Genomic DNA, 13,685 nt, shown 5'->3' on the forward strand with positions numbered 1-13,685 from the left:
GCTACTCAGTAAGATTATTTGCAGATCTTACATTCCCTAGTTCCCAAATTGTGTTTACTCATCTGATCTCATGGGTTTCACCTGGGCCTCAAATCTGATCTAGAATTTGGAATTCAGGAGTGGTAGTGGATGAAAGGAAAAAACTGGAATCTGCATTTGCAAGTTAGTCACCTACATGATTCTGATGAATTATCCATTGTGGGAAAAAACCTCATAATATGAAGATCTTGGAAAGATACATCAGCTGTTTTCTATATCCCATCAGAAAAATGAATCAGCACCAATGGATGAAATTTAAAGCAATTAGAGACAATATTAAAAGAGCTCTCTGTCAATAAGTTGTATCTAACAAACTAAGGAAAATTGCTCTTTAGAGATTTTTGCATAGTAAATGGTATTAGATGATTATATAGGCCACTGTTGATATATTCTTCACAAATATTAATAAAAACAGAATCTGTGTTGTGTACATTATCTACCTGCCAAGCCTAGAAAAACTACAAATAGACATCATAATGGACAGACACTAACATTGACTTAATTTTTAGATCTTTAAGTCTCTCACCCTTTGAAAGTGCTTCTTTTCTTAAGCATAGCCAAGACCTTTAGTAATAAACTTAAGCTTTGAATCTCAATAAGGGTACTTGGCATAATGCAACAGCAAGCATAAGAATGCTTGAAATAAATTTCCATAAATATGAAGCAAGCCTGTCAATAAATTTAATTTCTGTCTGATTTAATAAAAGGCTAGATAAATATACAAATATGAAAGTTATAAATTATATTTAACTTTTTTTACCCACAACAATCATCTTATAGCAGATTAAGGTTTATAAATTGTGATCTTTACCTCATCTAATCACGCTTAATATTGCTTCACGATTAGATAGCTATAAGGAAATTGCAGCTTCAAACACTTAAGTCTGCGATCAATTCAGTAAGTTCTTCTGCTTAAGATTACTTGTATTAATACTATAAATTTCAATATTGTGAATGTGGTAAATTAAAAAATATTGATGTGTCAGTATACGTATAGACTTGTTTGTTTTTCAGAAGACTGAAGCAAAATGTCTAATTGCAAAGTCAATATGGTTCTTATTAAATGGTCTTTCTTTATTACTGATGTTCGAGAGATATGGAAATATTCGAAGAAGTCTTCTTTAGTAGTTGAGAAAATTGTCTGAAGTGCTCAGTAGGAAACATCTTACAAAGCAAAGGGTTCAGACTGCATGGAGGTTTTTCCTCTGACTGATGAGACGTCAGGTTCTCACCCGGGAGGAGGAAATGGCCTAGACTTCTTTTATCACTTTCTATCCATGATGGATCTGTTAGTCTTCCAGTCCACGATTCTACTGGGGCTCCATGAGAGGCACAACTTCTATCTGCTTACCTGCCCAGGTGTTTGGAAATACTGGCTGTTCTGGCTCATGTGGAGGTGGTGGTGGTTTAGTCTCTAAGTCGTGTCTGACTTTTGCTGACCCCCTGGACTGTAGCTCACCAGGCTCCTCTGTCCATGGGATTCTCCAGGCAAGAATACTGGAGTGGGTTGTCATCCTCCTCCAGGGGATCTTCCCTACCCTGGTGTTGCATCTGGGTCTCCTGGCTCAGGTAGAGAGTTTCTTTCCACTCCATCAAGGGCCAGTGAAGGAGTAAGACTCCCATACTTACTGTGTTCTTCAGATGAAAAGAGCTGTAAGAAGGAACAAAGATAGATGACATCTAAAGAAATCTTGAGGATTTATGTTCATTCCAGAATAACAGAAATATTGCTCCTTAGAGGGAAAGCTGAGAAAACTTGAGAACTTAAATTTTAAAATACAGGACTAATAGAGTTTATCAGTTAGTATTATATCAATATAACTAATATTAGATTATATTATATCTATTATATCAATATAATATATTATATCAATACAACTTATATTGATAAGGTGTATCAATATAATATCTTATCAAGATGAAATGATGGCAAACTCAGGCAAAAAGAGGAATCAATGGTATTCCTAAAGAAATCTGGTTACATGTAATTACAAGTTGCTCTTGTAAATTAATATACTTATCCATTGACCATTTTAAAATATTAAGTAAAATGGTAACATTTATTGTGACTCAAGAAAAATATCTTGTAGGATTTCTCTGGTGGTCCAGACTCTATGCTTCCCATGCAACAAATGTGGGTTCAGCCCCTGATTGTAGAAATTCCACAGTGTGGGGGAAAAAAAAAAGAAAGAAGGAAAAATACTTTGTAATACAATTTTATTGCTATATTGTTCATTCTTTCTAGATGTGTGTCATCACTACTGTGTGAATTCTGAATCCTGTACCATTGGAGATGATGGAAGTGTGGAATGTGTCTGTCCAATACGCTATGAAGGATCAAAATGTGAAATTGACAAATGTATAAGGTGTCATGGGGGACATTGCATTATAAATAAAGACAGTGAAGATATATCTTGCAAGTAAGTAGACAGCTAATTTAATTTATAACAGCATTTGAACCGGAAAGGACATAACATTCTGGCAAAAAAAACAATGAGAACATTGTAAATTATTATTTTTTAATTAATTTTTTAATTGAAGGATAATTGCTTTACAGAATTTTGCTGTTCTCTGTCAAACATAAACATGAATCAGAAATTCAATATGGCAAGTGTTCCATTATCTCTCTCTCTCTTATTTTTTTTGCCTACAAAGAGAGTTCAATTCATTTTGATTAAACCAAAACTTATTCAAAAATTGTTAACATACTTCTGGGAAACATGAACACTTATCATGTAATAGTATGGTCAGATCATTCCCTGTATAGAATATCCCTAATAGTAAGCAAGCACAAGTGAAATGCAACATACCTTCAAAATCTTATGTAATACTTCTAAATTAGAATAGCTCAGAGTTTTGTTTCATCATTACTATCAGCAATGAGTATTTGCCTTTCTGATTTTACAAAGTGATCCTCTGGGAAAGGAGCAAAAGACCTGTTGAATGGAAACAAAATTTAATCTTTTTATCTGACTTGGAAAATTATGGTCGAAAATAAGTAGAAAGAATGATGCTTCCTAGGAAGCCACTACAATTAAGACATCCAATCACATTTTTGTTACACTGCCTTTTGCTCTTTGGCTTTGAGATCAAGCGAATGGAAGACAGAACTTTGCCGCTAAAGAGTGGCATTCAGTTTCTGTCATGAAACAGATTTATGCCTCAGAGGTTAGAGATCAATTCTCACTCTGAACTTCTTTTCACAACCTTTTAAAAGAAGGACTTATAAATGACTGGGCTCTATCATTTGCCCTGTGTGTGTGTGTTAGTCACTCAGTTGTGTCCGACTCTTTTTGACCCCAAGGACTGTAGCCCACCAGGCTCCTCTGTACATGGGATTCTCCAGGCAAGAATCCTGGAGTGGGTTGCCATTTCCTTCTCCAATCATTTGCCCTAGGACTATAATAAATGAGAATATGTGATAGAAAAGCACACCTTAAAATGTTCATGCCACTGCTTCCACCAAGACGGCCTCTGCAAGGGTGCCAGCCCTGAGTTATGTTACTCTGCCAAACAAGGTCCAATAAAATTTTATTACAGACAGCATCAGCATTTTTTTCTTTTTTATTTACTCTCATTTTAGAATTAATCTATGTATGATTTGTGTTATCATTATAAATAACATTTACTCAAGCCTTCAAATTGGGTCATTTGAAAGTACATTATTTTTCAACTAAAGTCATTGAAAAATATGACTAATTATAATACATGCCTTTGATAAGTACATAAAAGTAAAATGCATTTTTATTTAAACTATCAAAATCATGTTTGCTCATTAAATTGATCAGTTCTTTGTGATGAAACTTGAGCATGGCAGAACTTGATTTCAGTTAGTGAGCATACATCTTTCTTTATGTTAAGTGTACTATATCAGAAATGCCCTGTAGAATCTTCTTTACAATCCCATTTCATTCACCCAGGAAATTGTGGACTATCGTGTAAGAGAGGCTGAGAGGCATAGTTTCCAACCCAGTTTATCTTGGAGAAGCGCATGCAGAGACACACACTGTTTCCATCACACAGGCCAGTTCCATGTGAGGAAGGAAGGGCTGGATTCTTAGGACCCTCACAATTGCCTACTGTACAGACAATATTGGTTTAACCAATCTAGAAACACTGGAACCCATAACCTGAGTAGACTTTTGAGGTCCCACATTACAGTTCCTGACTTAAATATCTTTTTGGAAAACTATATGTAAGAATAGATAAATAACAGTTGCTAGCGGTGAGTAGATAGTGGAAGTTTAAAAATAGGAGTATATTATTTGATTTATCAGATAGGCTATAATAACATATGAACATGACAATGCAAACACGACTCGTGTATCTTAAAACATTCGATAAGTTTGTTTTTATTTCTGTGATACTTTTCATGCTAGCATTAAATAAAGCTTATAGCAATGTTGGAATTTCCATTTCATGGGTAAAGAACTGACACTAAAAATCACAACTGAGTTAAATTAAACTCTGTTCAAATGAGAAAAATTCAAGATGCATGTGTATTTGTGATTTCAAATACTGATGTGTTCCTAATGCCAAGACTATGAGCTGTCAACTACACTAGAAAATGGATACTCTGTCAAATATAATGAATATAATCTTTAAAACAGAACTAATTGTGTATTTTTCTCCCTTCCTTAGTAAGTACTGATGAAGAAATGCTTGATCATAACTTTGAATAACCTAAATAATACCACTCTGATGTCAAATTGTTATGAGAATTCTTTCTGCTTAATGGACAACTAATTTTGCTAATTACAAATTGTGCATGCACGGGTGCATGCATGTAACATTCTAAAAAATTAAATCATAATGAAAACTACATTAAAACATAAGCTGTATTATTTGATGTCCTACAATGACTTGGATGATGTATATTTCACATTTGAAATGTCTACAAAATTCTGTCTGAAGTTTAGGATTCAAAGAAAACCTTTAGAAGGAGAACAGGGAAACATCTTTTACAATTCTTGGAAGCAGAAGTTTAAATGCAATCAATAATTAGAATATTTTCTCTTTTAAAGGATGATGTTTGGTGTATAGTTATCTTTTTGTGGAAAATTCTTTAATGTATAATGAGCTAATTTTTCTCTTTGATGTTGTCCCTTTGATTGAACATGAAACTATAACTTTCTGTTCTTTGATTTTCAAGGAGGCTGGACATGGAGAGCAAGGAAAAGTCTCCCAGCTCCATTTAACAGATCAGACACCAATGCTATTAAATATGCACTTGCCTCACTTTGCTTCCATATTCAAATGCCTCTATAAATCATAAAGAATGTGATATTCTTTGTTAAATCTTTGAAACTTTAACTGTTGCCTTCTTCCCCACATGTGTTTCCACTTTCACATATCTCCATTTCCCATCTAGAAGATAATTGACTTACTGCTTCTGTTCATCTTGAAAAGAAATGTGATGTTTAAATCCATGTTATTCTTAAAAAAATCTTTATATCAAATTCCTGGGAAAGTATAAGCATGATCAGTACATTTCCATCAACCCTACCACCCACACTAGGTCAAATAAATATTCAAATAATAAGTAAACTGTAAGATAGTCAATCAATTATTGCAGATATCTAACCTATCGTTGGGCTTCCCTGGTAGCTCAGGTGGTAAAGAATTGGCCTGCAGTGCAAGAGACCCCTGTTCGATTCCTTGGCTGGGAGAGATCTCCTGGAGAAGGGATAGGCTACCCACTGCAGTGATCTTGGGCTTCTCTCGTGGCATCTACCTGCAATGCAGGAGACCTGGGTTTGATCCCTGGGTTGGGAAGATCCCTGGAAGAGGGTATGGCAACCCTCTCCAGTATTCTTGCCTAGAGAATCCCCATGAACAGAGGAGACTGGCGGGCTACAGTCCACAGGGTTGCAAAGAGTACAACATGACTGAGCAACGAAGCACTCAGCCCATCACTGGGCATTACCCTTTGAGAGATGTGTTGCAGGAGGCATCTGTCATGAAGAGAAGCAAAGTGATCAGTCAGTGATACTTCAGCCTGATTTCTTTATTGAGGTTATGTCCAGATTTATGGTGATACCATTGATTATTTCATAGCAGTTAGTGCTGACATCATCTCATAACCAGAGTACTGACATGATTTTTTGGCCAAGGCTGTGGTTGTTACCATACTTCTCATGGAAGAGGTTTCCTCAATAATTTGGAATGTCAATGCACTTGACTCTGTTCCCCCAACAATTTTCGATGTCCAATCTAATAGTATTTATTTATTTAAAAATGCAACGTGACAAGTGAGAAATTTCTGTACTTTTTCTATTCTTGTTATCCTTTTTCTTTTCCATGTAGCGGTAGGCACAGTTTTTTATTCTTATCTCAGACAAGCAATGTACTGTAAATTAGAATCATTTCCAAAATGTTTCCAAGAAAGCCTACCTCATTACTTTGTTGCCATATAGCATATTGTTCCTATAACATTGCTATTTATTTTTGCAATGAATTGTTACCTTTTTTCCTTTAGCATAAAAAGAGTTTGACATTAATTACAGTACATATTCAGGGATAAACAGTGGGATAAAAGTGACTACAGGATAGTTCTATACATCTGGGCACAATGTGGAGTCTAAAACTCATAATAGTTCTTTGGACCAGACTTTTCAGTTTAGAAGGGATAGCTGAAGCATTTGCTTCCAGAGTATTCAATAATGTGGTTTATAAATAACAAAAAAAGTCACCAAACTCAAGTACCATGAAAAGGAAATAAGATACTGATGCTAATACCTCTCTGAAGTGTAAATGACAGATCCTAGAGTATATTTTTCACACCTGTATCTAACTATATTATGTTTTATAGTAAACAAAAGGGTTGAAAATTTGAAAATTACCATAAGAAAAATTTTGTCATCATTCTGTTAAAAAAAAAAAAAAAATCTTCACCTCCAGCAAGTCTTTCTGAAAACCTTTTAGCCAGCTGCTTCATTATTCTTCTATGATGAATATCCTCATCTATAGAGAATTTGTGTGAGCTTTCAACAATAATCATGCCAATAACAATGAGGTTTTTTTTTCTCTGTTGCTGCAGCTGCACTAATGGAAAGATTGCCTCTAGCTGCCAGCTATGTGATGGTTACTGTTATAACGGTGGCACGTGCCAGCTGGACCCAGAGACAAATGTACCTGTGTGTTTGTGAGTATTTTATAACACTGTGGGCATTTATGATGTGACTTTAGATGTGCATGGAATCCCTGCTCTATTGTTCTCCGTTCTTGGGGTAACATATTTTAAATGAATGTTTCATGGACATCTCTGATCAAGTATTGTTCCTCATTGGTTCATGTCCTACAGAACTGTCCCCTTCATTAATTTGTTATTGATTTCATAAAGAAGAGATCATTCACTCCTTAGCATCATACCTATTTCAAAGATTCAGAGATCTTTGAACTTGGAAATGCCTGTAAAAAACTTCTAATTTAATTGACCTTATTTAGATGTGTGAAACCCAGACATAATCATATTTATAAATGCTTTGGTACTTAGGGCCACTCTTTTCCAAGTATGTAAGGTGTCTTTTCAAAAGTAGAGCATTATTTGATATTTGTGTCAGGTTTAGAGTGTTGTATTATGTAAACCTATTAACCCTTGTCTCTTTTGAAATACATTACATTGAATCTGGGTTTCTAAGTCTTTAGAAGTATTATAGATTCTCTACTCCTGAGAAAATCTGGAACTTAACATTTTTTTTTTCTTTTCAAACCCTTGATTATCTAGAGTGGAAAACTTGAAATAAGACTATTCAGCTTATGTGACTTCTATTTTGAATTTTATCACTGCTTTACCAGAAGGATGATGCCCACATAGGATTCACATCTGCATTCTGTTCCTCTCATTGTCAGAGTAGACTGTGATGAGTGTGTATGAGAAAGAAGTGAGCATACCTAAGAAAAACTGTGTTAATATGTTACTATAAATATCTCTGTATGAAATGAATTTGAAATATATTTGGGAAAAAAAGTCAGACACTTGATTTAGCTATATTTTACTGAAATTCTGCAGATGCTCTGTGGGGTTTAAAAGTCAGCGCTGTGACCAGAAAGAGAACCCATGTGATCACTACTGTCAGAATGAGGGGATTTGCACTTTAACTGCGTTTAATGAGCCGAGATGCAAGTAGGTTTAACCTTCCATTTACCGCTAAGCTTTGTGTGACATCATTTCAGGCTGCAGTCCATTGGTTTAAATCATGAACATCCACATGCATTTCACAGTGTATACCTAATCTTGGGGTTCATCTGTGTCATACATACTTAACCTTTGCTTTGCTCATGGACACGTGTATGCACCACGGCCAGCTAGAGTGTCTAGAAAAATAATGGAGGGAATGAAAATACTTGTGGAACTGTCTCATAAAGATATATTTGCTAGAATAGTGGCTTTTAATTAGATAAGGACAGAGCAGGTGTTTCTAGACTCTATTACTATACTAGATGCTATGTTTGGAAAAGTGGCTTTTATTTAGTAACTTTTTATTTCAAGTACTGATGACACACATTGCTTTGGTTCCCAAGATTTCAGTGTGAACTTGTCTTACTTTAATCAGTAAGACTTCTTTACAGAAGAAATGGGTATATGCTAAAGTATTGCAGAAACTTCATCTTAATAATTCACATCATTCTTTCTTGATTCAGTGTGTTCTTAACAAATACATTCACTTCCTCTGAGAAATTTCAGGGACCACATTTTGGGTAGCTAGGAACCTTCATAACAATGCAAGTTATTTTTGCATCTTGCATTGAGCTTTAGAGATGAACCATATCTGACATCCTCCTTAATATCCCACGTAAACAGTAGTCTTGATTGGCAACCCCCAATAATAGCATATGGCAGTGTCTCAGAGTACTTGGTGGTTTTAAGGCACAATGGTATTAAAATTCAGATGTTTCATTTTCAAAACTCTATAATTTTTTTCATAGTCATCTATGTTCATTGGAGAGGTTCAGCACAAACACCTGATGCACATTTGTGTATCTTCATTTCTATCTGCCTTGGACTTAACTGAAATTTTGTCTCTGTTTTGATTTTATACACCTTAAAATTTATTTTGATGGTACAAGTAATGCTTACTGAATTCCTCAAACTACTTAAGCCATGAAAAGAAGCATAAAAGAGATGATATTCTGTAGTGCATTCATTAATCCATTCACCAAATATGTATTGATAACCTATGATGAGAGAGACCTTGTGTATAATTAGAAGTAGTAATAACAGCTAAAACTGGCTTAGTAAACACCTCATTGGTTCTAAAGTCCATGCCCTGGTTAAAACCCTTATTCTGTACTGCTTTCTTTGTGCTGACTAACTCCAATAAGGTTTTTATTTTTGAAGAACATGAAATTCATTTTGGATGAAGCTGGAGCCCATTATACAGAGTGAAGTAAGCCAGAAAGATAAAGAACATTACAGCATACTAACACATATATATGGAATTTAGAAAGGTGATAACGATAACCCTACATGCAAAACAGATGAATGGATTTTCAAAAGTTAAAATACCATTTGACAATTGTTATAAAAGAAATATGACTGAAGGTTTGTGGGAAAATAGCTGAACAGAGATCAGTTAATGATGACTAGAGGGAGAGAGAAAGGCTTAACAGATGAAGTGATATTTTAACAGTATTTTGAAAAAATGTTTAGTAATTTTATGGGGGGCAAATGGCTGAAAACCTTTCTTGAAAGAGGAATAGCAAAGTCAAGAGAATAGGTCTTCAAATAAAAATGAAGGTTGTTGAGATTAGAACACAGGCTATATGGTATAATGGGGAGGGGAGGAATACTAATGAGATGTTTGTGGGCCAGATTGTGAGGCATATTTTATGCATGACATAAGAGTGGGTTTATAGAAAGAAGACTAGAGGATTAAGGATTCTAGGAGACATCAGTGTTTGATACTGTGTTATGCAAGAATCAACAAATGTAAATGAGAAGAAATAGAATATGGAGAGAATTTGTCAAAGAGTAGGTACCTCTAAGTCAAAGGAATGGAGCGTGTCCAAGAACATCAACTCCAGACACTTCAAAGAGGATAAGAATTATATGTGATTTATTGAATTTTGCAAGTAGATGGTCATTATGAGAGATGTTTTGCAAGTGCTATTTGGTTGAAAACAGACTATAAATGGGAAAGTGAAAGGAAAGAGAGTAGAAAAAACTGTAGATTCCTTTCTGAATCCTTGACAGTGGATTAAATGAATGAAAAACATGGTAATTTCAAGGGGAAGTGGGATCCAGGGGAAAATATTTTTATGACAAGGAAAATGTAAATATCAAGAAGATCATTCTTTTACTATTTATTAAAGACTATTGTTAAGGAACTATGAAGAATAGATGATTCAGATTTTATACTCATTTTTCCTAGAGGTGAGAGTTGTAGAATATGGAAAATTTCCTAGTTTCACTTAAGTATTTATAATTCATTTGGTACTAAAATGTAAATAAATAAAAATAAATTTAGTATAAACTGTCTGTGCTCATACAAAAATTCTCCACCTAAGATAATATTAAGCCCTCCAGACATCTTTCTAGTGGTTGAGTTTCCTCATAAGGGGAAATTTTTGGAAGCACAGATTTTAGCTTCAGATTTCAATTGGTAGTGGTCATATATCTTTAATGAAAAGCCACTATGTATTATTTCATTTAAAAGCCTTTACAGGAAAAAGAAATTGCTTTAAGAGGTAAGAAAATAGTTTTATTGGTACTACATTATTATTTTTTTTTTTGTAGAAAAAAAGCTTTTAATTGTGCAGAAGTTATACTTTCCTGGAAAGTCTATAAAGCATTCAGATCTATGAGGTTGACAGTTTTTTATACATAGAAATTTTATTACCTTATCTTTCAATTTAAGAAATAGATTTGTTCTTTGAAAGCCTTCACTTTTGTCTCTTAATGGCTATTTTCACTTATTAATATGTGTTAAGAAAAAGAAAACCCCAAAGAAAAGCCTAGGAAAAAAATGAAAATCAAATGCTTTTGTTAAGGTTTATTTGGAGAGACTTTTGACATTAATTAAAGTAGATGTATTGAACAATGTTAAAGCCAAATTTTAAAAAAATAGATAGGTATTATTTTGAAAGCAATGCATTGTTAAACAATTTTTGCTGTGAGATACAGAAATTATTAATTCTGTGAACTCAATAGCAAGTTAACTATGTCTTCCTTCTTCTTAAATTTCTCCCTAGGATCAGACTTTTATTTATATTGACTTGAAGTTATTTTTAAAGCATAGACCAGCCTCCACAGGACTATCTCCCAGAAACATCCACAGCACATTTCACCCTCTAGTAGCTACCCTACTCTGGAGAAGGAAATGGCAACCCACTCCAGTATCCTTGCCTGAAAAATCCCATGGATGGAGAAGCCTGGTAGGCTACAGTCCATGGGGTCGCAAAGAGTCGGACACAACTGAGCGACTTCACTTCACTTCGCTTCACTTCAGCTACCCTACTTCTCCTATCACTGCAGACACAGGTACATATAACAACCTTGCCACATAGCCATGGGACCATTCCACACCTAAATTTCTTTGCTTACATAGCTCACACAAATGTCTCTCCTGCGTTTTTCCACTTCAATCTTCTCATCTCATTAATCTCAAGTCAAGATTACTCTTTGTATATGAATAGTAAATATTAGTTGACTTAGACTTAACTGAAGCTTTTTTTTTAAAAGAGAAAAATTAAATATTCAGGGTTCATCAGAAAAAAATAAGTAATAGATATATGTCATACATCACGTATGTTATATATTGATATATATGTACATTGATATGGAGAGAGAGACATTTATTATAGGAATTGACTAATCCTGTTATGGAGGCCAAGAATCCCAGGATCTACTGTCTGTGAGCTGGAGAACAGGGAAATATGGTGGTATAAATAAGTCCAAATCTGAAGGCCTAAGAACCTGGGAATTGATAGGATACATCCAGTCCAAGTCCAAAGAACCAAAAATCAGGAGCGTGGGTATGCAAGGGCAGGAGATGACGGATGTCCCAGCTCAAACAGAGAAAGCAAATGTCCCCTTCCCCTGCCTTGTTCTATTCAGACCCTCCAGCAGGGTCACAATTAAATACTTGTGCTTAATTTTTCTCTGTGATTTTATAATCTATTTCCTTATATTTTAATGTACCAGAGTATATCAGGGCATATATGTAGCTTACTGGTGCCTAACTTTTCTGCCTATTTCTTAATATGAACACCTAGTTTAGGAGAGCCACAGTCTGTAAGTACTAGAGTCCCAGGTGTCCATCCCTTGGTTTCTCCCCATCTTGCCTTTTTAGATAACAAAAATACCGGCAATCTTTTTTTGCTACATTAAATTCACCAGCAAATTTGCATTAAACACTTACTATATCCCAGACAACAACCTAGGCACCGAAGGTTATATCAGTGAACAAAACAGACTAAAATATTTGACTAGTGAAGCTGAAAGATGAATGATTACTGTTATTGGTGGAACTTGGGAAATATTTACTTTCTAAAAATAAGTTTCTGTGTAATTCACAGTCTTTTTCAAAAGAAAAAGCCAAGTTTAAAATCATTTTTCGTCAACCAAAAAGGGAGAACCAAAAAAGTCTAACTCTCATATTATACTGCTTTTGAAGTCATATCAATTCTGGCACACACTGTTTTGAAAATAATGGTATGGCAGAATTCCAAGACATTTCTCATAATATATGTTATTGCTTCTTGCACATAGGAGGACCAATTCTCCACATGGTCAAAAACAATTTAGCACTGCTAGTTTTTATGTTTTACTTCTTCATTTCAAGCAGAAGCTAAAAATAACCTGCTATGAGCATAAGGATTTTCCCCAAAATATTCCTGTTTCCCTTTGTTTCTGGGCTTGTTGTTTGTTTTGGTTTGGTTAGATTTATTTGGGCATCATTTTTTTTTTCTCTCTCTCTCTCCTTTTTTTTTTTCTTGAGAAACATGGTTTTCCATGCAATTATCTCCTTTCTCTAATCATCTGCATGTGTGTGGTCACATTTTTCGTATTATGATAGTCCATATTTGTGGTTAGAATTGAGTTGACTTCTCGTCTCCCTTTGGCCTTAGGACATGGAACATATTTCTTTGAAACTGACTTGGGAATGCTGCCAGTTCTACTCCCTGCCCCTGTAAATGTATATGTCTGTTTCTCTCTGGCAGATTGTAAATTTCTTCAAGTAACAAGTTGTATTTGAAGTATCTATTTGCTACAGCAGCTAGCATGCATTCTGCGTGTAATATGTGTTAACTAATGTTGCTGAAATATACTGTCCTAGTACCTGTATTGTATTATGGGATCTGACAGCATATGATATGAGCATCTTCCTGTCATCATTGTAATACTGCATCTTACTTCCTTGATACATTTTCAAAAACTACAAGAGTCAGAAAAAAAGAATGATTCATTTCATCATGATTTTTGGTTCTCCTTCTCATCTTTATGATTTCTTCTAAAACTATTATACCACTGTTTATTATAACACTGTTTCCTGAGTGTTCTGGAACTGAGGTTAAATACCTCTCTACAAAAGAAACCAAACAGGCTTAATTTACTTAGTAAGTAAAGTTAAGATAAGTATCTTAACTTATTAGAACTTAATTGTACTCAGTTTTGTTTGATCTTCTCCTGTCTTTTTGTTTGT

The 13,685-nt window shown here is 34.6% G+C and overlaps 1 protein-coding gene across 1 annotated transcript in view; it reads left to right on the top strand.

Moving 5' to 3' along the window:
* LRP1B (LDL receptor related protein 1B) overlaps positions 1-13,685 on the top strand; it is a 2,070,284-nt gene that overhangs the window by 2,018,372 nt on the left and 38,227 nt on the right. The window contains exons 85-86 of the mRNA XM_043894665.1: positions 2,285-2,459; positions 7,079-7,183. Coding sequence (XP_043750600.1) covers positions 2,285-2,459; positions 7,079-7,183 — 280 coding nt within the window. The remainder of the gene's footprint in view (positions 1-2,284; positions 2,460-7,078; positions 7,184-13,685) is intronic.

The sequence above is a fragment of the Cervus elaphus genome, chromosome 33 (assembly GCF_910594005.1).
Source record: "Cervus elaphus chromosome 33, mCerEla1.1, whole genome shotgun sequence".
Lineage (NCBI taxonomy): Eukaryota > Metazoa > Chordata > Mammalia > Artiodactyla > Cervidae > Cervus > Cervus elaphus.